This window comes from Tamandua tetradactyla, chromosome 2, assembly GCF_023851605.1.
Source record: "Tamandua tetradactyla isolate mTamTet1 chromosome 2, mTamTet1.pri, whole genome shotgun sequence".
NCBI lineage: Eukaryota > Metazoa > Chordata > Mammalia > Pilosa > Myrmecophagidae > Tamandua > Tamandua tetradactyla.
Genome location: NC_135328.1, coordinates 193,187,117 through 193,214,432, shown reverse-complemented (window position 1 = coordinate 193,214,432; position 27,316 = coordinate 193,187,117). Strand labels below are relative to the sequence as shown.

Here is a 27,316-nt window from a genome sequence, read left to right as displayed (position 1 = left end):
CCTGAAACTCATAGGTACCATTTTTTCCAAGAACATCAACCAGTTTCATTCCTCTACACCATAAGGTCAGCACCCCTTTCCAGCACTAAAAGAAGTTAAAATGGTCACTGCCCAGGTATCCCAGAAGATTGAGGGGAAGATCAAATGAGAGGGAGGAGATAAACCTTGAGAAATTAGGATTTAACAAATGGCTGTGACTACTGACTCATTACATAAACATTTCTTTTTAGTGTCTAGTGTTTTAGAATAGCCAGAAGGAAATACCTGAAGTTGTTGAGCTGTAGTGCAGTAGCCCTTATCTTTGATAATGATTGTATAACTGTATTGTTTGTTTGGATCTACATCTGGTTTGATCCACTGATGGTGTGTGTGTTTGTATGTATAAAAACAATAGTACACTGTCTTGGTTAATTTTACCAAGAGACAAGAACATTTTCAAATGTAGTTGATACTGCCAATTTGCCCTTCAAAAAGAATTCACAATCCCTCCAACAGCATATCAGTTTATGCCTGTTTCCCATGGACTTACCATAGTTGGACTTAATAGCTGCCTCTTTTTTGCCCATTTTTTACTTCTGGGTGATCGTTTTATATACAAGGAAAATTATCCCAATAAGTAGGGTGCAGATAATTTTTTGTTTATTTTATGACTTCAGGCTTGTTTAGAAGCTGTAGATTCCTAAGTACTTGAACTTCTTATATCCTCTAGATTTTGTCACTTCTTGAAAAGCCTTTCCAATTCCAAGACTTAAAAATTCACCTGTTTTCTTCTGGGTACTTTTATATTTTTACCATTAAAACTTTGACCTTTTGGTATTTCTTTTGGTGCTAGATATAGAATAGGGATCCAAGTTTTTTCACCAAATGGTTAGACAGTTTTTGTTTTAATATCATTTACTGACTTATCCTTTCTCCTAACTGGTTTAAAGTGACATCTTTTAACATTTACTAAGTTGCCACATATACTCAAATATTTCTCTGGTAACCTGGTTTTGAATGGTTTCAAATCACTTCCCTTTTATGTTCTGATGAAACCTTGCTCTCGGATGAAATGTCCTGGGCTTGATTAAATTACTCTTGTGATTGATTACTATCTACTTGACCTCATTTGGTTTGAGGTAATTGAAGGCAAGCAGCTTCAAAGAATCAGGCTTAGGTGTGTTTCTGTTTGTTTGTTTTTTAATTTTTATTTCATTTTATTTTTTTAAATACCAAAAGACACAAAGCAAATGCATACATTCCTATTTTGATCATTCTGTGCTACATATATAATCAGTAATTCACAATATCATCACATAGTTGCATATTCATCATCATAATCATTTCTTGGAACATTTGCATCTATTCAGAAAAAGAAATAAAACGAAAACAGAAAAAAAAATTTATGCATACCATACCCCCACCACTCCCTTTCATTGATCACTAGCATTTCAAACTAAATTTATTTTAACATTTGTTCCCCCTATTATTTATTTTTATTCCATATGTTCTACTCGTCTGTTGACAAGGTAGATAAAAGGAGCATCAGACACAAAGTTTTCACAATCACACAGTCACATTGTGAAAGCTATATCATTATTCAGTCATCATCAAGAAACATTGCTACTGGAACACAGCTCTGCATTTTCAGGCAGTTCCCTCCAGCCTCTCCATTACATCTTGAATAACAAGGTGATATCTACTTAATGCCTAAGAATAACCTCGACTCTGTTTGGAATCTCTCAGCCATTGACACTTTGTCTCATTTCGCTCTTCCCCCTTTTGGTCAATAAAGTTTTCTCAATCCCTTAATGCTGAGTCTCAGCTCATTCTAGGATTTCTGTCCCACGTTGCCAGGAAGGTCCGCACCAGGCTTAGGTCTGTTTTTGAATTTAAAAGAATTCATGTGTTTATATTTGATTTATCCTAGCTTACAGTCACATTTTAAATCCTGTAATTCAATTAGATGTAAAATTTTACTTCAGACTCTGTTACCAAGATCTTCTAGTTAATAATGCTACTTGTGTTATTTTAGCATATGATGCTATTTTTAGCATCTTGTTTTGGGAATTAAACAGCAATCTGGTGTTTTTGTCTGAGTTACATATAATAAACTATTAAATCATGGAGAAACGTTTTAGATATTTGACTCAAAATGTTATGGCCTGTTAATTCTTACACGTTTCAAAATGTTTGGGCTTAAAACAAAAGGTTTGGTGGTAGAAATCAAATTGGAAGTTACTTCATTTTGGAAGGAGTGTTGTTTGGGAAGGGCATGAAAGTGCTTTCTGAGGTCCTAGAAATGTTGTATATTTTGATCTAGGTAGTGATTCATCTGATATATACAATAAACAAAAATTTATCACACCTATATACTCCAGATTTGTGCATTTTCACTTAATGAATGTTTTGCCTCAATTTTTCATAAAAGTGTTTTATGTTGAGAAGCAAATAAGATGATATTTTTGAATCTTGATATTAAGTTTATTGTACATTGATATCTCAACCTGTCTTTCCTACTTCACAATTGCTCTTTCATGTATTGGTTTTGACTTAGCCCCTATTTTTTTAGTGGGTAAATCCTCATCTGTATAAGAACTAAATTGTGAATACTGTTAAGCTGACTTATTACTGTGCTGCTCTCTACCTTTAGGGAGGCACTTGCAGCGTTGTATATGCCCGATACTGCAGTATCGCACATTATATCATGAATCTTGCTCTGTGGATTCTATGCCAGCTTTTGCTTTTCCCTTATTAATGGTGCCTCTTTTTTGGCAATTATACTTTTTTGTCTTGGTCATATGTAGTTTTGTGTTTAACTTTCTGCCTGTATTTAGACTAAAAGTTCCTTGAGATTATGGCATTATATCATGCCTTTTTTTGCACATTGTAGATGCCTTGTACTAGTTTTAGAAAAAACTTACTCTGCTGCTTTCTTTCCTTGTTTAGAATCTGTCTTGAACTTTTATTTTTAGATTTTTAGCCTGTTTAAAACGTTTGCTTTTTTATTTAAATAAATTATTTTGAAATTGAAAGTTATTTCATGCAATCTATATTACCTGTCTATGACCTTGTTCTTCAAGACTTTTGTCCTTTACTTCAGAGATACAACAGTGTTATTGACAGCATTCCCATTTATACTTTCTTATTTACCTCTCACAACTTCTTTGCTTTATAGTTAAGATATTTGAGGCTCAGAACAAATGAAATCCTTCCCGAAATCATCAGGCTACTAAGTGACAGAGCCAGTTAGTTAGGTTTAGGTCTGTTTCTCACTTTGGAGCTTTTTCTACATTATTATGCTGTTTTCTATAATTATTTGATCTTTGATCATTAACTGCCTTTGTTTATTTATTGTTTTGCCAAGGTTTATAGAGTCACAAATTATATTGTAGTACATTTTGTAATGGTAATTGGTTGGGAGAACTCTCCTAAGTGCATAAGGTAGTCAAATATGAATTAAAAATGTTTTTGTCTGGTACTAGCCTACCTGGTTTATTTCAACCAAGTACTTCAGTTGGCAAGTGTAAGTGGGAGGTTAGGAAAATGAAACTAGCAATTGTAGCTCTGGTTTTCCTCTCAGGGCTGAGAAAGATACTTTAGGGAGAAGATAAAGTGTGATGGTATTTCAAAAAGTGGGTCCCAAACTAGAGCTTGAGATAAATGGTTTAAGAGTGACACTTTAGTGCCAGTGCACTCTGTACATAATAGCCATTAAAATAGTAATTTAGGTTTTATTTAGTTACCATACTTCATTTGGTATTTTAAAGGAGATTTAAAAACTGCTTTTTAAGTCTAATTGGCAGTATTGCTTAATTTCAAATAGTAATATAATACTTTTTATGAGGTATACAGCTACCTGAAGTTGTAAATATAGCTAAAAGATTATTTGCATATGAATCAGAAAAATAGGGATTCAGTTTAGGGTCTACCATTTTAGTCATGTCACCATGAGCAAATTACTGTAGGTACTCTGAGTTTCCATTTCCCCATCTGAAATGGAGCTAACTCTTGACTATTATGTAGGGTTGTGGTAAGAATCAAATGAAGAGGCATAAAAACACTTTAATAGTGCTAACAAATGTCTAAGTTATTTCTAATATTGTATCAGTTCTCTGGGAAAAAAAGCCTTGCCATTGTCTATAAACTTGAGTGGTGTGTGTGTGTGCATACACAATATTGTGGCTCTTGCTTTGTCCTCATTTGCACTTAATTTATCTTATTCACAGAATTTGGAGGTTTTGGCTCAGTTAGTGGAAAAATTGAAATAGAAATCAAGATTAACCATGAAGGAGAAGTGAACAGGGCCCGTTATATGCCGCAGAACCCTTGCATCATTGCAACAAAAACACCATCCAGTGATGTTCTTGTTTTTGACTACACGAAACATCCTTCTAAACCAGGTACTTGCCCTTTTCCGTTCAGATGCAAATCAGTCACTATAGAAATACATTACTTGACTCAATTTGAGTTCAGTTGTTTAGTATATCTTGTGATTTATATTGATATGTGGAGCTATTCTTTGTGCTTCTTCCCTTACATGAAAAAAGAATGTTTATTATATAGAATATAATGGTACAGCTTAAGTATTACATATTTGATCATACTGCATTTTATATCGCTTACAAATGTTAAGAATTATGTCTTTATTGGTATTTCTTTATGCTTAGTAGATCCAAAGAGCCAGTGAACTAGATCATCCTCATATATTTGTTACTTTACAGACCCTTCTGGAGAGTGCAACCCAGACTTGCGTCTTCGTGGACATCAGAAGGAAGGCTATGGGCTTTCTTGGAACCCAAATCTTAGTGGGCACTTACTTAGTGCTTCAGATGACCATGTGTGTATTCTTTCCATTTTGAAGCAAATCTGGGCCTAGAAATCAGTTGGTTTCTTTGGGGGGCGGGGGGGGGGGGGTAGAGAGGATGATCTTTTTTATAATGGTTAATTTTGCATTTAAGACCATCTGCTTATGGGATATCAGTGCCGTTCCAAAGGAAGGAAAAGTGGTGGATGCTAAGACCATCTTTACTGGGCACACAGCTGTAGTAGAAGATGTTTCCTGGCATCTGCTTCATGAGTCTCTGTTTGGATCAGTTGCTGATGATCAGAAACTTATGATGTGCGTAGAATCCTTTTTTTCTTTCTTTTTTTCCTTAATGTGTTACCTAAGTTTTACATTTGGTCACCCGTTTAAAATTTTCTTTTTCCTACAGCTGGGATACTCGTTCAAACAATACTTCCAAACCAAGCCACTCAGTTGATGCTCACACTGCTGAAGTGAACTGCCTTTCTTTCAATCCTTATAGTGAGTTCATTCTTGCCACAGGATCAGCTGACAAGGTCAGTTAATTTGGTTTCTCTTAAGAAAAAAATGGTGAATTTCTTCAGCTTTTGAATATGCAAGAGCATTTTTAGTTACAGGTTTTCTTTTTGTTCCCTAAAAGAAATTGATTGCTTTTGCTTTCCTTTTCTTTTTGTACTAGACTGTTGCCTTGTGGGATCTGAGAAATCTGAAACTCAAGTTGCATTCCTTTGAATCACATAAGGATGAGATATTCCAGGTCGGAGAAACTAATGCAACTAAAACTGCTTTTTGTTTTGTTGTTGTTGTTCTCTTTTGTTTTTAAGGAAAACCTCCAGGGTGTGTGAATTGGTACACTCATGCTTTATTCCATTGCTATAAATAGTAGAAATTTACTAACACCTATATTAATCCCTATGGGAATTGGAATTGCTTTTCCTCCTTCATTGTTTCTATATTTTCTCAAATTGGTCATCAAGAGGTACTAAGAAAACCAGTACCTGATTATTTGGAATCAGGAATTCCAAATATGAGGAATACAGTATAGTAGTCTTTGCTATCAAAAAGCTTAAATGTTATTATTGAAGAAAGGCTTCCTGGGAAATTACTACAATAAAAGGTTGATTTGTGAGTGTTAGGAACCTGAGGGTAGTGCAGATGAATTCTAATAGTAAATGTGATACCTGAACTGGGCTCTAGGTGAGTCATAAGCCTAAGCATTCAAGCTCTTACTTTTTTCAGCTATCCAGCTTTCTTCAGTGAATGTTTTGTCTTCATGCTGCCTCTTTATCTTTGCTTATAGTGGTGTTTTTGCCTGGAGAGTACCTATATTTTCCCCGACTACTATAGCTGTCACTGATGCCCATTTCTCTGTACCATGAGGCTAGTACTTTCTTACTAAACAGAAAAATTTACATGTATATTGAACGTTTTTGTATTTAATAAGATCATTGCTGTATGGAGTCTCACTCTATACACACACACACAAACACACACAGGTCTTTGGAACTTTTTTGTTGTTTTGTTTTTCTATTAGAGAAGTTCAAGGTTTACAGAAAAAACATGTGTAAAATACACCTAATAAGGTTTAACAACTTGCATTAATTTGGTAGTTTTGCAACAATTCATGAAATTGCAGTTTTACAATTGTACTATAATGGTTTACATTAGGGTTTGTACATTATAGTACTTTGATTTCCCCTTCTTTTTTATTTTTAAAGTTTCTAAATTTTAAAAGCTTTTTTAGTATTTTTCCCTCAGTTTTCTAATACTTGTCTTTGCTGTTTTCTTTATTTCCTTATGTAGGTTCAGTGGTCACCTCATAATGAAACTATTTTGGCTTCCAGTGGTACTGATCGTCGACTGAATGTCTGGGATTTAAGGTAAGTCGTGTATTAGTTACTCCCCCTGTGGAGTTATTTTCTTATTTTCTTTATATATACTTTCATGAAGCTCTTTATTTACCCAGGTTATTGTGTTTTGACTTTTTAAAATCTTTTTGCTGTAGTAAAATTGGAGAGGAACAATCTCCAGAAGATGCAGAAGATGGGCCACCAGAATTGTTGGTATGTTACCAAAATTGAGCAGTGTTAAAATAATCTCTAATTTATTATCCCCTATCTGCGTTTCATATCTTTGTTTTCTCATTTTCAGTTTATTCATGGTGGTCACACTGCCAAGATATCTGATTTCTCCTGGAATCCCAATGAACCTTGGGTGATTTGTTCTGTATCAGAAGACAATATCATGCAAGTGTGGCAGATGGTAAGTGGTCATTTATTTGGGTGAGTTAAATTGGTAAGAGAACTGAGACATAGTGTCACTTTTATTTCTATACTTCGTGAATACAACTGGCATCTTTGTTCATTTTACTCCCAAATATGACTTTAGCTCTTGTCCTCCACATTTTCCAGGTTGTTTTCAACTGCCTGCTCTTTGCCTTTATCTGTTTGTCCTGTTGGTATCTCAAACTCAACCAAACACAACTGAAAGTCTTCCTTTCTCCCCCTCTCCTTACTCTCCATTCCTCTTCCTTTTTTCTGTTTTCTATAAGCTTCCAATGTTTTCTCGGCTAACCAGACTTGAAACTCTTCCATTGTTCTCTTTCACTGTTTATTCACCTCTAGATCTAACTCACTTGCCACTTTTTCTGCTAGCATTAGACACTTTGAAAGATCATACAGTGTGACAATATCTAAGATAAAGGAGGTGTGTTGTGTTGCTGCCTTTTGCAGCAAGACTACTTAACACTGCTTTTTATTCTATGTTTCAGACTAACTGAATTGGATAAGTCAGTCTTTCCCAAACAGCTCCCTGCCCTTATCTTTTTTTCATAATGTCTCTTTTTCTTTTCTTCCAAATCCACTACATTAATTCAACCATTCCTCAAGGCCAACATCAAATACTACCATTTTGTCCATGAAGGTTTTCTAGATTTCAGGCGTACCCTAATGGACGTAATTGCCCTTCTCTAAATTTTCAAAGCACTTGGAATTTAATAAGGATAACTGTAATGTGTGCAATATAGTAGCATAAAAAAACAATTGTATAACTTTTGATGAAGGTGTCCTGATGAATGAAAAGAATTCAAAAGAAATTTGTAATGTCTCAGGGTAGCTCTAGAGCCAAGAAGAAGCTCCAGGGGAAATTTCACTCACCAAGAGAAAGAATTCTCTCCTTTTTTTAGCTTTTTATTTTGGGAAACTTTTTCAAGCTTACAGGACAGTTACAAAAATAATACGGACTCCATACAGAAAATTCCCAACATTTTCATTCCTGCCATACCCAGATCCACGAGTTTTAATATGTTGCCACATTTGCCTTATTCTGTATATCCATCCATCCAATCGTTTTCTAAACACTTGAGTATACATTGTATACAGCATGCTCCTTGAGCAGTTTACTGCCATGTATATTTCCTAAGAACAAGGGTATATTCACTCAGGTAACCACCTTCAGTACAGTTATCAAGTTCAAGAAATTTAATATTAGAATAAAGTTGTCTATATATTCCACTTTTTATATGTACCAGTAATGCCCCTTTGAGTTTTTTCTCCTCTTTTGTTAGATCTGATTCAAGATGATGTATTGCATATTAATTTTCATTGTCTTTTTTTTTTTTTTTTTTTTTTTTTGAGGTGCAGTGATTACGATTCCACAATTTTGGGTTTTTATTTCTAGCTGCTCTAATGTTCTGGAGACTAAAAGATATACCAGTATAATGATTCAGCAAACATGCTCATTTGTTAAACCCGACCTTCTCTGTGTAACTCCACCATCAGCTTTGATCTCTCTTCCACTCTTTAAGCGTATTTGGGCTATGCCCATTCTAACTTTTTCATGTGGAAAGGGGCTGTCGATGATAATGAGTTAGGGTGATAGAACCAATTGATGTTCTGGAAAGGTTGGACCCTCTGCATTTCAGGACCTATCTGGTCCTGTGGGTTGTAGGTTTCTGGAAAGTTATCCTAGTGCATGGAACCTTTGTAGAATCTTGTATAATGCCCTAGATGTTCTTTGGGATTGGCAGGAATGGTTTTGGTTGGGCTTTGGCAGGTTGTGATAGTAGCAATGTCTTAACTGAAGCTTCTGTAAGAGTGACCTCCAGAGTAGCCTCTCAATTCTGTTTGCTCTCTCTCAGCCCTGGTACCTTATTTGTTATACTTCTTTTCCCCCTTTTGGTCATAATGGCATTGTTGATCCCACAGTGGCAGGACCAGGCTCATCCCTAGGAGTCATCTCCCATGCTGCCAGGGAGACTTTCATCCCTGGATTTATCATGTCTCACATTGCGGGGAAGGCAATGGAATTTTCATTGTCTTTTTAGTTCCTTTTTTTTTTTTTTAATTGTGGGAACATATGGATAACTAAACTTTCCCATCTAAATCATTCTGAAGCTTACCATTCAGTGGGATTAATCATATTCACAATATTGTGGTACCCATACCACCTTCCATTACTAAAATCTTCCCATTTCCTCAAATAAACTCTGTACTCATTATGCATTAGCTCAGTAGTTTGATTATAACATGGTACAGTGTGGGCCTATTTGGGTTTATCTTGTTTGGAGTTTGTTGAGCATCTTGGACAGGTATATACATATCTTTTGTCAACTTTGGGAAGTTATCAGCCATTATTTCTTTGAATACTCTCTGCCCCCTTTCTCCTTCTGAGACTTGCACAATGCATATATTGGTATAGTTGACTCTATCCCACCGGTTCTTCAGGCTCTGTTCACTTTTCTTCATTCTTGTCTCAGAATGGATGATTTCATTTGTCTTACCTTCAGGTTCACTGGTTCTTCCCTGCCAGCTCCAATCTGCTATTGAACATCTCCAGGGAATTTTTAATTCCTGTTACTGTGGTCCTCAGCTCTGTTTGGTTCCCTTTCATAATTTCCATCTCTGTTAATATTCTTTTTGTGTTCATTTATCTCATTTATTGTTTTCCTGATTGCCTACAACTCTTTAGGCATATGTAAAACTTTTTCCTCAAGTCTTTGGAACATCTCAGGTCTGATTCTCATTGATAGTTTCTAATGCCTTAATAGCTTCTGTTGCCTGGGCCATCATTTTCTATTTGTATGCTTTGTAATCTTTTGTTGAAACCTGGATGTTTTGATGTTTTGATATTTAAATTTGCTGAAATTTATATTCTGAGATGCTTGATTCTTAAGTATGTATCAAACTAGTGTTATCTCAGAGCTTTCTTGAATGCCTAAAGCGAACCAAAAAAAAAAGAAGAAGGAAAAGAGAAAACATTTCACAAGTCTTTACAGATTGACCTGTGGAAGTGCTCTCCTTCAGGGCTTATCCATACAGTCAGTGAGTTTGGAGAATAGCTCTAGGCCATTGACCTCCATACCCCCAGCACTGCACTGAATATCCTACAACCAATAATTCTTGCTCCAGGTGGCATGATTTGCCAGAGCATTCTTTTCTGTAGGAGAATTCTGTGAGCCACCTTCTACAGGTGGCAGATTCTGGGATGGTGAGTCCTTCAGGCTACCACCAGGAAGATGGGCCAGGTATACAACCTCCCAGTATGTGCACGAGAGTTACTCTGCTCCCCCGAGTACTGGGACCAGGGATTTGAACTGGAAGTGTGGGCCAGCTTCAAGCTGTACAGTGAGGCATGAGGGGAGGGACTTTAAAGGGCCTGTTTGTTAATTTGGCACTGATCCTGTTATTGCAGTTCTTTCACTGTTTTATGTAGCTTTGAGAAAGGTGTTTCTGCCAGTTCCTGCTGATAAGTCAAACCTTTCGTGTAGAGACAGAATGCTGAAGCATCTCACTCCACCATCTTGATCTGGGTGGGCCAGTAATCAGAACTTTCTTAAAATGAGAGTATTTGTTACTCGTAAGATTAACAAATTATGCTACATCATACTATGGAATATTACGTATCAAAAAACATATATCTGGGCGGGCCACAGTGGCTCAGCAGGCAAGAATGCTTGCCTGCCATGCCAGAGGACCGGGGTTCGATTCCCGGTGCCTGCCCATGTTAAAATAAAAAAACAAAACAAACCCATATATCTGTAAGATACTCGTGACATAGTATTAACTGGCAAAAAAAGATGTCAGAACAGCATGATGGTAGCCCACATAAAACCATTTAAGCTATTATAGTAATTGCTCTGGGAATGTTGTACAGGAGGTCGAACTATAGTTCATCTCCAAGGTAATTACTTCCTGACCAGGTTATTTCTCCTCCTCGACTTACTCCTTACCTCTGCAGTCAGATCATAAGCTCTTTAAAGGCAGGACTGTGTCTTTCCCTTCCTCTGCAACACCTAACCTAGTGATTTGTGCATGGTAGGTGCTAAGAACAATTTTGCCCAATTGACAATGAAAGTGGTTTCTGTATTTGAGATTACGTCTTTAGTTAGATACAAGTATTTTAAGAGTAGTTTTTCTTTTAAAAAATTATTTATGAATCGAGATTTAGAACAGAAGGCTTTTTTTTTCTTTTTTCAGTGGTTTTTAGCATATTCACAGACTCTGGCAGTCATCACTTCAAGCAACTTTAAAACATTTTCATTACCCACAGAAAGAAACTCATATCCTTCAGCAATCATTCCCCATTTTTTCCCTAAAATTCCCTAGCCCTAGGCAATCACCAACCACCAATCTACTTTCTTCCATATGAATCTGCCTATTCTGCTGGATATTTCATATAAATGGAGTCAAACAATGTGACCTTTTGTGATTGGCTTTTTTTTCTTAAATTATTGCTGACTAGTACTCCATTATATGGGTATATTGATGTTTTATCACATTCGTCAGAGTGTTTTCACTTTTTGACTATTTTGAATAATGTTTGGTTAATTTGTAAAGAATACAAGAATGTTTATTTAAAGAAACAGTGAACAAACTTCAGTTTTGATGGAATGGCCTACTCTAGAGGGGTGGGAGAGCTACAGTTTATGGGTCAGCCGCCTGTTTTTTTTGGAACCAGCAGCTGTGCCCATTCATTTACAAATTGTCTGCCTGTTTTCATAGAATGGCAAAGCTGAGCAATTGCAACAGAGATTATTTGGCACATAAGCCTAAAGTATTTTCTATATCATCCCCTGGCCTAATCTATTTTTGAAATCTGACTTCAAGAAGTAACCTTTATGTTTACTAAATACCCGTTTCTCTATCTTCTTGTTTTGGGGCAGGCAGAGAACATTTATAATGATGAAGACCCTGAAGGAAGTGTGGATCCAGAAGGACAAGGATCCTAGATATATCTGCACTTGTGATTTTAAACTCCCCTTTTTTCCTCTCAACCCTGAGATTGATTTAACACTGGTTTTGAGATACAGACTTTGTTCGGCTATCGTTCTGTTGTTTACCATCAACAATGCTGTTAGCCCAGACATTGGGTGTTTTCTAAATATTGACTGGGGGACTTGATTCAGCAAAGCCACAACCTTATATTTAAATTTTCTTCAGGAATTTTCTAGAATCAAACCCAGGTCTGAAGTAGGCACAGAAAGGGGAATATATGTGTGTGGTCATTTTTTTTCTTATGCTATATTCCCAAGTTTTTCAGATTTACTTAAAGTTAGAGTGGATAAGGAATAGAGCCACGTTGGGTGGGAGTCTGAGCCATGAAGTATAATACTACAAGATATGTTTTTTCAGGAAATAGGGGAGAGATTCAAGTCATATAGATTCCTACCCTAAAATGGTCATATCTGACTTTCCAGGATGCACATTTTCCTATGTAGACCAGTCTCCTCCAGTTTTTCATTTAAGTCAAAACTTTACATGTTCCTCTTTCCCAATATATTTTTGCTCGTTAGTGTATTTCTTGAGCTGTTTCATATTATTTCTTTCCTTTCTGTGAAATGGTTGTTTTTTTAAACTTGGGACCACCAAGTTGTAAAGATGTATGTTTTTACCTGACAGTTATACCACAGGTAGACTGTCCAGTAAAGTTGAGAAGAATGACTCAATAGCTGATATTTGTTTTTAATATTAATTAAAATTAATCCTGGATAAGAGTTTGCGCTTTTTTTTTTTTTTTTTGGAGTTAGTCGTTGACCACTAGTTTGATACCATCTCCCTTCTGGGTGACCTGTTTCACCAGCAGGCCTGTTATTCTCCATGACTAACTGTGTAAGTGCTTATAATGGAATAAATTGCTTTTCTACATAACCCCATGCTCATGGGTCTTATTTAGTACATAACATCCAGCCAGCCAGATAGTATCTGGCTTCTAGAACAATTGTTTGGGTGGCAGTTATTTCCCAGATCTGTAACTACCAAGAGCAGAGTTAAATATAATGGACCCAGAACTATAGAAAAGAGCTTTACTCCTTCTCAGGGAAAGTGAAAGACATAAAATAAAACAGAGTCAGGGGTGCATGGATTATCCTTTGATAAATAACATCTCTCTGAAGTCTGTTACCCATCCTTCCCTAAATAACTGCATGGGCTTTTAAAAATGTCAAAAGGCAATGTGATAGAGAGGATTTAAGGCAAACTTTAAATTTGGGAGAGGTGTTTGAACCTTTTCTTGTAGAGAGGTTTGAATATCCCCCTCAGTTTTCTGCTGAGTCCTGTGCTTAGAGGTTAGAAATAACAGGCTGTGAAAGCCTTTATTGGCAGGTGCCATTAACCAAATGAAATAAATGCCTTGTCAGTCACTCAGCTTTTGTTTGTTTTTTGACTGAGTAGGTCACTTTGACCTAAAACCATTTTCATGAGGAAAGATCTTTGGAAAAATCTCAGCCTTTAGATTAAAATCTGAATAGATTGCTTTTACAAGTCATGTAGGTGTTTTTAGAGTAAGGTGAGATCACCTTAAGGTAAGTAAACCATATGAGGCAGCATAGCCTTTAGAAAAGAGTAAATTTTGTGAAAGTACTCATCTTAAAGTCTAACACTCGTGGCACAAAAGAATGCAAATTGTAAACCCAGGTAATGACAGTTGGTTGGGTTTTTTTTTACCCTATTTGTGCCCCTGTTCTCCCAAAATGTTTTTGGTTTGGGTCACCATAAGCCAGGATACATTCCTGTAAAACTGCAAGGTATGTCCATACATTCATCCTTAGCGTGCATTTGCGGGTTCTGCTGAGGGACAGGAGGCTCACTTCCATTCCTTGGTGCATTGAGATCAGTACCTGCAGCCTATGAAACAATCCAGCTAAGGGTTGACTGGTGTTCTACTTCCAGCCAGCTCTGGAATCTTTAACAGGTCAGCCAATATTTGTGACTTTCATGGGGTGACTTGATTGCCAAATTCCTGGCAGTCCCTTGTCCAGAAGAAAACATGTCCAAAGAATTCTTAGTGATCCTTTGCTAAGAATTTTTTGGTGTACAGATTCGGCCATACATTTCTAGACAGGCCCTGTAAGGTTGGGGAAAAAAGATTAAGTTATACTTTGTACAGCTTAAAATAACAAAATAAATAACATTAAACTTTGGAAGGCTAGTTAGGGCTATTTGGGAGAAGTTGGTCAAGTATTATTTACTTAAGATTAGGGGTGACTTTCTGCTAGCAAGTATTTGGGTGCCTCCTATTTCAAAACAATGGATTATAACCTATGTGATTATGATGGGAGGAAGCTAGCTAAAAATTTTCTCTGCCCAGGTTAACTTCAGATATTAAAATGTGTATAATTTTGTAGTTGCATTTATTTGTATTAATCATTGTCTTCCCTATTAAATTTTTCATCTGATCCACACAAAAGTGTTAGCATATCATTTTCCTTAATGTAGTATAATTTAGTTATGTCTGGATAAAACGCAGTAAAAAAAATCATAGTTGGAAAAAGCATGAGTCATAATAGTTATTTGCAAATTTGTATCCAAAATGTAAATTTAACTAGGAAGTAAATTACTAGTATACAGCTTGACATACTTTTTTTTTTTACCCTTTCTTTATCTAAGGTGGAATCTGAGCCTTTATAAAGAATATGAGAGCATAATAGTAGAACATTAGTAGAGGGAGGGATCTTTGATTGAATGTTTGTCATTATATTAACCAGATGTATAAAGGTGATATTTTGATTACTTTGTTAAAGGCAAAATGAGTTAGGGCATCGACGTGGGTTATTAGCCAGTGCTTGTCTGAATAGATCATCGGCCAAAAAGTGCTGTTTTGCCAGGCCCTAAAAGTAAAAGTCAGCCTGAGAAATATGAACATCTTTCTCACTTCAGTTCAAACCACAACTTTTGCATATTTTATTATGTAAGGAAACTAATAAATAGGTGTGTTTCACATATTATGCAATAAGCCTACCCCTTAGCCTATAAACAGCACTCTCCCTTAACAGCTTTGTGACTGTCACAGACTTAATTTGGCCTTCTCCTTGGCCTCTTTTGGTCATCACCTGAATTCTTGATAACACAACTGCCTTCTCTGCTATTCTTAGAAAACTATGAATAGCGGGTAGGGTGAGGAAAGTGAGAACGCACAGGACTTACATGTTTTCCTGTTACAGAATTCCTGGTGATAATTAGGGCATATTTTGATACCTAGTAGAAACTGAGACATTCCAAATGAATCCTGAATGTTTGAACCAGCATGTGGCCCCTACGTGGTTTGTCATTAAGCACACTATCTTAAGACACACGTTAAGTTTTTAAATTTGTTTAAGGCATTAGTATTGTTAAATTAGGAAAGCAGTCAGGATGCAAACACCACTCTTCTACCTGCAAAGATCACCTTGAGACTATGTCTGAATTCCACCTGCCTGAGAACTGGAATCCTCACCTTGTCCCAGGTTCTTGGGAAGTATAACCCTTTAAAAAAAGAAAGCCATTTTTCATCTCTTCGTGGATAAGCACAATTTGAAAATCAGTTCCCAGATCATTCTTTTGTTTTTCACTGTTAGGTGAACCCTCCCCTCCATCCCCTCAGCCAGTATTATATGAGATTTGGATGGCAGCAAAAACTGACTTAAAGGTTGAGAGCTCTTCAGCAAGACTGATCCGTAGCTGCTCCATCTCTTTGTTCTTCTGCTGCTGAAGTTGCACTCCACTTCTTAACTGCCTTTGCCGTTCTTCCATTTCCTCCAGCTGTTCCTGTATGAAAGGGCCAAGGACATTTCTAATGAGTTATACAATAAAAACATTGTCCAATATAGTTTATAAAATACTTCTTACACATTGTTTAATATTCACAGTAGTATTGAGGCTGGTGTTATCTTTATTTGATAGATTAGGAAACAGATTCAGAGAAGTTATTATGTGTCATGACAAAGTGAAACCACTTTTGAAAATGTACAGAAAGGATTGTCTGCCACAGCTTACTTAATAGAAATGGAAAGAGTGGACAGGTAGGTAGGCACTCAGAGGGACTTCCCAGTTTCAAAGTCTGTTGGGGAGAATTGAAAAAAAAAAAACAAGGCTTGTGGAAGCAATTATTTTTAAATATTGGCTAGAATTATAGGGTAGCTGCACAACTAATGAAAGTCTATGTTTAGAAGCTACTTGGGTTTTAGTTCACAGGAAAAAAGATAATTGAACTTTATTTCTTTAGCGGTCATTTCTATTCTTTCTGCTTGTTTTAGTGTTTGTGTTAGAGCCTCCTGTGAAGTCATATATCTTCGCTTAGCACTTAGCATCATATGCAAATAGATGCCTTATCAGTGAGGATGATGGCTGTCATAGTTGTGAATTTCCTGTATGCTTTACTCCTTACACAAAAAGAACGAATTTGTTAAAAAATTCTCAAGTTGAAAGATAAAATGCTATGCCCAGGAGACCCTCGGGAGCTTTCAGGTAACTGTCCACTTCCTGTTTTGCCAAGATGAGGCTGAGATGCATTTTATAAATTCTTCCTACCTAGGATTAATGCTTGAGAGATGAGGTAAGGAAGATATCAGCAAATCAGTCTCTGGCTTAGCTGGTACTGTCCATAAGGAAGGAAAGGGGGGTAAAGTTGGAAGATATATTTTAAAGGGTCTGGGACTTCATGTCAGATTTTGAGGAATAATAACATAGGAATCCAGTTTGGCAAATGCTATTATTAGGAAGATCTAAACAACTGGTTTGCTGAGTCATCCTTGATATACCTATGGCACACTGATCTGTAGTGTTTGAAACTGGCTGAATCTCAACTTTCATCAAGTTGTCAAAAAGCTTTTTTAGTGCCTAGCCATGCTTTGGCACCACACAGAGATGCATCCTAGCCACCTAAGGGCATGCTATCTAAAAGAAGGCATTTGCATATCACTGTGCCCCAATTTCCCTAACCTCACTACCTAGCAAACCAGTTATTATTATTATTTTTTTTTACCAATTATTTTTGCGAGGCATTTAAGTACATGCCTGGGAGAACAATCTGTATCATCAGTGATAAGCTCTAACAGGGTGAAAAAGCATCAGTGGAATGAAAGAAGGATTGCTATAACGGCAATAAGGACAGTCTCTAGGTTATTCAATCTCATGCAGCACTACTAGATTAACTTTCCCAGGAATTGCTTTATCACCTCAAAATCTTTCAAAGGCTTTCCACTTTTCTTTAGTCTGGTATTCATACACCCTCTAATTTGACCCTGACTTCCACCTTGAGCCTTCATTACTCTTCCCTATGAAGATCTTCCTCTAGCCCTGCACTGTCCAATACAGAAGCCACTAGCCATGTATGGCTATTAAGTACATGTATGGCTAGTCTGAATCCAAAGATATGCTGCAAGTGCAAAATACACAGCCAAAAAATGTAAAATATCTCCGTTTGTTATATTGATTACACAGGTAAATTAAAATTAATTTCACCTGTCTCTACATGTTTTTAACATGGGTACTAGGAAATTTTAAATGATATCTGTGGTTTGCATGTTTCTATAGAATAGCACTGCTCTACCCTGACCAACTCATAAATCTCTTTGCCTTTGCTCCTGCCACTTCCCTCTCCTGGACAGCCTGCCCCTTGCTCTATCCATCATCTAAGGTTAGGGCATGTTTCTCTGTTGTCCCCAGCACCAAATCATTATGCCTTACTCTGATCTCTGGTAGTAGTTTTTTTTCGCATGGGCAGGCACTGGAAATCAAACCTGGGTCTCCGGCATGGCAGGCGAGAACTCTGCCTGCTGAACCACTGTGGCCCACCCTCTAGTAGTATTTTGGTTGGCAATATTCCAATATTTGATTTTCTGCTTAGCCCGAAGACACAGAAAAGATTGAGTCTATTCAGAGAGAAAACAATAATAGGTGACAGGTGCTGCTAGGAACACAGGAAGGGTACCTGTCACACAGAGTGCCAGGGTAAACTTTCCAGGAAGAAATAAACTTAGGCTAATTCTTTTTTTATTATTATTAAAAATACTTTATTACTAAAAAATGCTAACCATCATGTGAACCTTCAGTAAGTCATCACCTTTTTTGATGGTGGAGAGTCTCGCCTGGATGCTGATGGCTGCTGATTGATCAGTATGGTGGTTGCTGAAGGCTGTGGTAATTTCTTAAAATAAGAGAGCAATGAAGAGTGCCACATTCATTAACTCTTCCTTTCATGAAATTGGGCTGATTCTTAAAGAATAAGTAGGAATAAAGTAATAAAGGGGAAAAGGAGTTCTGGCCAAGTGTATGGGTATGTAGTTGTGGAAAAGTGACTCATTAGAACGGTAGGTAAGTTGGGATGGCTGGACACAAGGTAGCTGTGAGGCGGTAGAGAGAGAGAAGGCTCTTAGCAACTGCTCTCTTATGTCTTATTCATGGCTAACTCCCAGTCAGATTGCAGGTTCCTGGTTCTTAGTATATCCCATGCCCTATACATAATGCTTGTTGGTAGAATAGAGTATGTAGATAATAAGCGTATTTCAGTTAAGGGCATCAGCAGTCTACCAGTTGCATGCTAAAAACTTTGGGATCTTTCTTAGCAAATTCCTCACCCCATCCACTGCAAGCAATTGCAAACCCTACCCATTTTATCTTGCAAATATCCTATTATCTCTCCCTCGAAGTCTAAGTTGTTGTTCCAAGCTCTTTCAATCTACCCTCCACACTGCCATCTAAATAGTGCCTGACTAGGTGCTATATACCATTGTAAGTGCTTTACAAATGTTAACTTGTTTATTCCCTGCAACAGCCTTTAAGAGGTGGTAATGTTACTAATCCCCATCTTGGATGTGAGAGAACTGAGCCACAGAGGTTAATTTGTCCAGAGTTTCTCAATTAATGGTATAGCCAGGTTTTGCCTAAAAATATTTCTATAATTACATTTGCCAGTGCCTAAAAATCTTCTGGCTTTTTAGTGGTTTTCAGATTTTTCTGTGAAACCCCAGGAACAGGCCAAATTGGAGTGCCCTTTTCTGTCTTCAATCAGAATAGCTCTACTTTTACCTGTTTTATATTATGACATTCCACATGAAATTCTATTTTGGAAAAAGGGTACATGGCTTTAGGAGAAAAAAAAAAAAACTTTTGGAAAATCACTGGCCTAAAGAATACCTAAAGCCCTTTACAGTTTGGTCCCAATCTATCTCTCCAACCTCATCGCTACTCCTCACATTCCTTGTGATAAGCCACAATGAGCGTCTCTCTTCCCAGAACAACATGTCTTTTGTATTTTCATGCTTTTGTACAAGCCGTTCCCTTTCACCGTCTGTCCAATGAATTCATTCTTCAAGGCCCAGCTCAAATACCTGGTGGTGTTCATGTGACCGTGTGCTCCATCACTCCACATCAGTCCTTGCGCCATCACTTCCTAGATGTATGAACTTGGACAAATGACTTTTCTGGTCTCACCTCGGTTTCTTCCCTTTTCAAACGGTGAATAGTTGGTACCTACCTCATACCTTTAAGGATTAAAATGAGTTATGACATGTAAAGTACTTCAAATGCCTTGCTTGGCATATAGTATGTGTTCAAAAGGTGCCAGCTGTTCCTAATCCTCTGTGAAGTTTCCCCTGGTTTCCCCAGGCAGGGATAGTATACGTTCTTCATTGGTCAGGAGCTTAATCCTACAGCTTTTATAGTACTTACAGCATTGAGGTGTATTAATCATTTCATTGATTCTAAGACACTTTTTTTTTCACATTTTAATATCTCAAATCAGATCACATCTTAAAATCAGCAGTGCCTTAGATTTTATAAAATAATTTCATCTGATACCCTTCTTGGCGTGAAATCAGGGAGCCCATCTTTCTCTATTGCCAGGACATAGCTCGCTGTGGGCCTTTAGAAAATGTTTGTTGAATGAACGGATGATAATGGTAATGAAAGAGGCAAAGTTTGCAATTGGTAGGAATGGAATACAGCCTAAGGATTAAAGGGGCACCCTTTGAAAAGTAATCAGGTGACCTTACGCTTACAGTTTAAGAAGCCATTTCAGAAAGAATTCAGTCCTTCGGACCTTGACGCCTACATTAATTTTGGTACAGTGATAGGAAAGCCTGCCCTGGAAGGATCCTTGAAAAGCTGCACAGATCATCAAATCTGAAATAAACCCAGTACAGTGATGAAAATCATTGAAGAAAATAAGTGTACAATTTCTCTGGTACTGAGTTAGAAAACTAACCAGTTCCCCACTTATGACTTCTCCATTTTAGTCGGCCAAGCCTGAAGTCTTAGCATCTTTGTCTTGCTCCACTCCCTGCTCCAATCATTCGATCACCAAGTTTATTTTTCTGCATTTGTTCCTGCATCCTTCCCCTTTTGTTTCCATTGCCATTGTTACCTCTTACCTGTAGGAGCTTCCTAACTAGCCCCCCTTGTTTCTGGGCCTCTAGCTCATTGTACACACGGCCACCCGTACTTTGTAAAAGTAGAGAATCAATCATATCACTCCCCTGATTAAATGCCCGTAACAATGCAGCTGACTACTGAATAAAGTCCAGACTCTCTAGTTTGGATTTCAAATCCAGTGGGATCTGTCCCAACCTACCTTTACACTTAAACATACTTTTTTTAAAAATAGCTTTTTAAAAAACTAGTTTCACTGGAACTAGATAGGGCAAGACTGCCCTATCTGGTTCCAGTCTTCTCAGTGTTGCCTAGATCTTCACTGTCCAATGGAAGCTACTAGCCACATATGGCTATTTAGCACTTGGAATGTCAGCAGTCCAAACAGGGATGTGCTGTAAGTATGAAATACCAGATTTCAAAGACTTAGTACCAAACAACAAAAAAGTAAAATAGCTCATCAATAATTTTTCATATTGATTGCATATTGAATTTATATTTTGGATATTGTAGGTTAAATAAAATATTAAAGTTATTTACACCTGTTTCCCTGTTTTTTTCATGTGTCTATTAAAGAGTTTTAAATTACTTATGTGGCTCACGTTGTATTTCTATTGAACAGCACTGGCCTGGATCTTCCTTCTATTTCAATACCCAACTCAAATTCCACCTCTCCTTCCATATAGAGTTCTCTGATTTAACCCACGGCTAATAATGATCTCATCCCATAGCACTCTTACCTGTACCTCTCTTAAAACACATACTACTTTCTCCACGGGGTTACAATTATAAGTAAGGCCTATTTGCATATAAACTGTTAAGGGCAGTATTTATGCTAAATCAATAGGTGCCCTTTCACTAGATAGTGAACTAATAAAAAAAGCAATTGAGGGAGGGTGCTGAGTGGGTGAAGGTACTACACATATTCATAGTTTTAAAACACAATATTATAACAAAAATAATAACACTTCATAATAACTGTAGAAAGATTGATTAAATCTTTCCTGAAGTGAAATCTGCCATTTTCAGCAGGGGTCATGTTCCTTTGGGGATGTATCCAAATCTCAGCATAAGATTTTTACTTTATCCAAAGGAATGTATTTTTCGAAAGTCAAAAATACTACCCTCAAGCACCACCCTGTAGTTGATTCTCAGTGCCCAGCAGCACAAATCTAATACTGCACTTAACTGGTGTGTCCTCTGAGCCATGGATGACAGAGAATAAAACAGATAAGTAAAATATATTCCCTACCTTCTGAAAGCTCACAGTCTGGGAGAGACAGATGCAATTGTTTATTAATTTTGCTATTTATATGCCATCCTGTTCTCAAAAGGATCAGAACTGGCTCACAGTTAATCAGAAATAAGTTGAATACAAGAAAGATGGTAACATGCACAAATAAGGAGAATAAGGAATACAAATTTACAGATTTCATTCCAGTTTGAAGACTAGGAAAACGTTAAGGCACAGGTCAGATTAATGGGACTTAAGGGTGAATATGGGGAGGAGAGGAGGAAGTGAATGAATTCTATCTAGCCTCCTTCCCACATGCTTTATGTGAACTCGAGTGTGACTCACTCAGAAATAAAAAATGGTGCCATCAAAAGAGCACTGAAATATTTGAGGTTAGGGTTGATCAGACCAGGGTTCAAATTATTCTAACTGAGCCTCAGTTTTCTCATCTATAAAAAATGATAATACTTGGCTTACGGGATTAATGTGAGGATCAAAATATATAATAGATGTACAAGTGCTGTGAAAACTAAAAGATAACATTGAACCGCTAGCACAGGCCCGAGTGAATGAAATGAGCAAAGAAGCGAGTGAACAGCCCCATAGAATGAGTTCTTTTGCTACCTATGAAAGTTCCCTTCAGCCCCAAAGATACGTAACTCTGGTCACATTTTCCTTCCCCAGACTAAAAGACCACACTTCATATCACGCCCAGTGGGCTTACCCTGTACTGCTGCACCTCTTCATCTCGTTTTTGCCTCAGAAGTGTAATCTGGTCCTCCAGGTTCCTGTTTTGCAAATGCAGCTGCCGAGCCTCTGCCTGCAGGGGTCTTAAAGCCTCCTTCATCTCTTGTATCTCAGCCTGGGTTTTCTGTAGAGCTTTGGCCCCAGCTTCTTTCCTCTCTAGGAGTCGCAGCAACTGAGGCTCATACTCTTCCTCCAGGCCCTGGCGGCTCTCTGCCATCAGGCTCTCAAACTGGGCAGAGAGCTGACGGCTCTCCTGAAGAAAGTGCCCGTCGCCCTGGCTTGGGGGTGCTTCTAGTTGTTGCTGCAGCCGTTCCTTCTGCTTCTGGTAGGTATCTTTGAGCTGCGCCAGCTCTTCTGAGAGCTGGGCTGCCCGGGTAGTCAGCACATCCCGGAGCTCAGCAAACTGGGCCACATCCTGCCGGCGGCACTCCAGCTGGTACTGGTAGGCCACACATTCCTTTGTCACTTTGAACAGCTTCTGCTTGACCAATCTAGTCTCTTCCCTTATGCCATCCCTCTCTAGCTCTGCTTGGGCGTGCAGTTTGTAGGCAGCCAAGATATCCTGGTGGACCTGCTGCACCTCCTGTAGGGCTGGTTCCCGGAGCAACACAAGCTCGTGGATAAGCTGATCCCTCTCCTCTTCCAGCTGGGCCACAGCTTGGACACACTGCTGGAAACGCCCCTCTAGCAACTCCAGGTCTTCTATGCTCAGGTTCTCTTCTGTGCTGGAGCTGGGCTCGGTGCTTGGGCTCTCCTCAGCGTTAGATTGCTCTTCCCTTGTGTCTGTCTCTCCCACATACAGGATCTGCTCTGGGCTTGTGGTCTTCTCAGGTTTCATAGGCTCTTCCACAAACTCTATCTCAGCTGGCCTCACTGTCTCCTCCTCCTCAAACAGTGTCTCCTCTGGCTCCATGGGCTCTTTCACACACAGTGCCTCATCTGGCGGCATGATCTCCTCAATACACAGCATCTCCTCTGGCTTCCCAGTCTCTGCCACATATAGCATCTCATCAGGGTCACCTGTATCCCCCAGGAAGAGAATGTCCTCTAGGTTCAAAGTCCCCTCCAAAGACAGAGTAACCTCTGGGTTCATGGTCTCTGCCTCATAAAGGAATTGAAAGTTCTCTTCTTGAAGAGGAGACATAGTTTCTACTCCTATTGCCCTGCAAGAGAAATTATTTTAAATGAGAGGATGATTCGTGACTGGAGTTGTTGGACCTCAGGCCTAGATTGCATCAGTTTCTGAGATCTCAGAGGTGTTTGCCTAGCCCCTTCTCTCCATCCACTCTCTCCCTCTCCTGCCCCCTCCACACACATACACAGTCCATTGCCTAGATCCTAACAACATTCCTACAGTGTCATGTCTAGTCTCTGCTTCTATATAGGAAACACACGACCTCCACTGCCATGAGAAAATTTTAATGTTGACATAAAACCTTCTTCCCTGCAGGTTTTACCTACTGGACTTGATTCTTCCTTCCAAAATCAAACAAATCTAGCTTCAAACACTAAAAGGAAACTTTCTTATCATTTCTATCTATTCCTTACATCCCAGGATTTCCAGTGTCCTCCTCATTTGGGTCACTTCTTTCTGACCTGTCTCCAGATTTTCACTGTCCTTTGGGGACGGGTATTGAAAGCAGTACCCCTAGCATGCTCTGAGCAGTGCCACCTTTGGACACTATACTCCTGTGGATGCAGCCAAGATTCCCTTAACGTATAGGGCAGCTCCATCACACTTCTGACAAATGCTTAGTTTAAGATCCTTAAAGACTTTTTCACACCAAGTAACTTGAAGCCACACTCTTGTTCTTTTGAAACTTCATCCTGTTACTATCAGCCCATCCTTCTAGTCTGTCAAAGACCTATGAATTCAGATGCTGGGGTTCCAATTCCACTTGTGAGCTCCCTGACCCAGCAGCCTGCCGCCTGCCAGCCTAATCAAGTTTCTGTTGGGAAATACTCGCCTGCTTTTTTTGGCCCTCAACTGACTACAGTCCTTCCTGTTTCCAATGCTTCATACTTACTGTGGATCTCTGAGCAATTCTTTAAAAATATAAAATAACATAGAAATAATCATCACGATAAATTACACTTAAGTGTGCCAAGCCCTATTCTAAATGCTTTATATATAACAACTCAGTTAATCCTCTGTTCTAAATGTTTAACAACTCATCCTCTTAACAACTCTATGAGGTAGTTACATATATCATCCCCATTTTACAGACTGGGAAACTGAGGCTAAGAGACATTCAGTAATTTGCTTAAGGAAGCTAAGATAGTCAGTGTGTGCCACATATAAAACTTTTTCAAACCAAGTCATTTTAAGCCATGTCCCTTGTGTAAATTTAAGTGTAGCTTTCAGGAAACTTTTTTTTTTTAAGATAGAAAGTATAAACAAAAAACCCCATGTAACAAAGAACTTGATTTATCTGTCTTGAAAAGGCCGACCTGTGTCCTGATCGTAAGCTCTATCTTAACTCCAAGTTCCCAATAAAGAGCTTTTATTCCAAGCCATTGTGTACTCTGTCCTCCTCTCCAACACCCCGGGGATCCCTTCCTTCCCTTTCTGGGTCACATGGTAGCCCTCAAAACGACAAAAGTGAGGCTTCAACAGGCCTCCGGCATCACTGGCCTCATTTGATCCATCAGCGAGGCCCCAAACCTGAAAGCCTGAGGACAACCTGACAATCACCCTGTCCATTCACATCACTTTATCAGAGGGGAACTGGTTTTTAGAAATCTTTACCTGTCGTCACTTGGCACCTCAAACCAACTGCCCCCAAATTATCCTTCTCTCCAACCTTGCTGCAATGTGTTCTCCAGCTCAGAGAAACACTTCACCATACACCAGGTGGAGGAGGCAAGAAATCTTTTGACATCTCTTGCCCTCCCCCACATTGCCAGCTCACCAAGTATTGACCTTTCCTCTGACAAAAGTCTCGATCCCTCTCCTACTGCCAAGGTCCTAATCCAATTGAACCTCTCTCACCTGGATGTTTATACCAGGCTTCTAAAGGGTCTCCCTCACTCCATCCAAGTCTATTTTTCCTTCTCCCCATCCCAGTCTATTCTCCACAGTGCCATGGTGAGCCTGCTAGAGCATAGAGTAAGCCACTTTGCTCCGCTTCACCCAGAGAAAGCCCAACTCCTTAGCACGGGCCCACAGCCCTTAAAGATGTGGCCCCAACATGCTTTGGAGCCTCTTCTTACATTACTCCCTGCAGTCCACTCCATGTTTGGCAATCCAAAATATGCATTAACTTTTTACACCTCTTGCACTTAGTCCGCAATGTCTGAAAAATCCAGCTGAGAAATGAAGTTCCTTGTACACCACCTAACTAGAGAACAGAGTCCTGCCCTCCATGAGAAGGTACAGCTCTGTGGCAAGAAAGATGCACCTTCCCCGACAGCCAGACCCGCCCTGATACTCAACAGTGTCCCTGCTTTCCCAGCACACAGCCCTCACATCTATGCTTCTACTGAGCCCTCCATTTTGGAAATGCTCTGGGCACTACTCTAAGCATTTTACATGTATATGCATTTATATAATACTCGTTTATTATTCCATTTTATTGATGCGGAAACCAAAAGGCAAACAGATTAAAGAACTCATTCAAGGTTCCAAAACTCATAAGTGGCGGAGCTAGGAAAAGACTGGCCAGTTCAGCTCCAGAGTGGGAACCCTTACTCGCCACGCTTGCTTACCCTCCTCTGAGAGAAGATATGAGGTCTTAAAAGATCTAAAACAACTACAATATGTAGGACAAAGCTTGGCACATAGAATTCAAAATATATTTAAATCTACTTAACAAATTTCTGACATGTTAGTCCTCCTAACATCCCGGCGGTGCTGTTTATGCACACCACGTTGTCTCAGAGACCCCACCCCGGATGCCAGGCCTCTGCTCGCCCCTGCCCTCATACCACTGCCTCTCTCTAAGGAGCCAGGAAAGGAACAGACTGTGGGAGGCCTGGGGAGAGGGAGTGAGCTCAGCTGTCCCCTAGGGCCTTGGCGGGGAGTGTGTAAGACACTGTGCAGGCATGATTCCGCACACGTCTGACTCCGTGTGTCCCCACAGGCGTGCATGGCAGTGCCAGTGAGTTTCTGCATGTGTTTAAAACAGTGTGCTGAGCCTTGTGCCCATGTGTGCCAGTAAAGTGGGGGAATGGGGGAGCAGTGTTTGCTGAAAAATCCCAGGGTCAAAAGTCTGACCTGGGGCAGAAATGCTCCCCATTTAGCACAAACCCCTCAGCCACAGGTCCCTTCCCCCTAACCAGGGGTAAGCTGACAGCGAGGACGAGGACGGATGGGGAGAGCCTTCCCTCCAGAGCCCCGGCCCAGCCAGGGTCCTACTGCTGTGCTGGGACAGTAGACACCCCCTTCCCCACCCCCTGATCCCCACCCTCCCCCCTTACCCCCACCCCCACCCCAGGCCCTGACAGGAGAGAACAAGCTCAACTTCAGTCGGGCCAAGGCCCAACCTGCACCAACTGGCTTCCACACAGAAGAATTCAGCGACTAGAGGCCGTGGTCTCCTGTTGACATTGGGGTGAGGATGAAAGGAAAGCAAGCAGGGTCTCTCTTAGGCCACTGTGGGCCAAATGGCATTTGTCTGGACAAAGTGTGAAAGGGTTAGTTCTCACAGTCTGTAGGACGGGGAGCGGATAAATGAGGTAGCTGACCTCCCGGGCCTGGACACCCTAGCTCCTGTCGCTGGCGTGGCTCCGCACCCCACACCCTGCCCAGCTGGACCACTATTCCCTAGCCAGGTTCAGGGTGCTCGCGGTGGGGAGGGGAAACCATCCTGCTCCCTCCCCCAAAGGGCTGGCGAAGCGGGTCCTGGACGATCCTACCTCGCGGCCTGGGCGGCGCCGTCCCCCTCGCGCCGGGGCTCCGGGCTGGCCATGGCTGCCCGACCGGGG

The 27,316-nt window shown here is 39.4% G+C and overlaps 2 protein-coding genes across 8 annotated transcripts in view; one reads left to right on the top strand and one right to left on the bottom strand.

The window, feature by feature from the left end:
- The window catches only part of RBBP4 (RB binding protein 4, chromatin remodeling factor), a 19,574-nt gene extending 6,641 nt beyond the window's left edge, over positions 1 to 12,933 (top strand). For all 3 annotated transcript variants that reach the window (XM_077150454.1, XM_077150453.1, XM_077150452.1), the window contains exons 4-12: positions 4,209 to 4,382; positions 4,704 to 4,819; positions 4,941 to 5,101; positions 5,196 to 5,322; positions 5,466 to 5,543; positions 6,590 to 6,666; positions 6,792 to 6,849; positions 6,938 to 7,048; positions 11,949 to 12,933. In XM_077150454.1, the coding sequence (XP_077006569.1) occupies positions 4,209 to 4,382; positions 4,704 to 4,819; positions 4,941 to 5,101; positions 5,196 to 5,322; positions 5,466 to 5,543; positions 6,590 to 6,666; positions 6,792 to 6,849; positions 6,938 to 7,048; positions 11,949 to 12,014 (968 nt within the window). In that variant the 3' untranslated portion in view covers positions 12,015 to 12,933. The remainder of the gene's footprint in view (positions 1 to 4,208; positions 4,383 to 4,703; positions 4,820 to 4,940; positions 5,102 to 5,195; positions 5,323 to 5,465; positions 5,544 to 6,589; positions 6,667 to 6,791; positions 6,850 to 6,937; positions 7,049 to 11,948) is intronic.
- On the bottom strand, positions 8,383 to 27,316 carry SYNC (syncoilin, intermediate filament protein). Of its 5 annotated transcripts, none has more exons than XM_077150448.1 (5): positions 27,248 to 27,316; positions 22,368 to 23,553; positions 15,683 to 15,807; positions 15,436 to 15,525; positions 8,383 to 14,128 (listed from the first exon to the last, which is right to left on the bottom strand). In XM_077150448.1, the coding sequence occupies exons 1-4, from the start codon at positions 27,298 to 27,300 to the stop codon at positions 15,456 to 15,458; spliced, it is 1,434 nt and encodes a 477-aa protein (XP_077006563.1). In that variant the 5' UTR covers positions 27,301 to 27,316; the 3' UTR covers positions 8,383 to 14,128; positions 15,436 to 15,455. The 5 variants fall into 5 exon arrangements, with proteins under 5 accessions (XP_077006563.1, XP_077006564.1, XP_077006566.1 ...); XM_077150449.1 differs by having other exon boundaries at positions 15,449 to 15,525; XM_077150451.1 differs by having other exon boundaries at positions 15,497 to 15,525.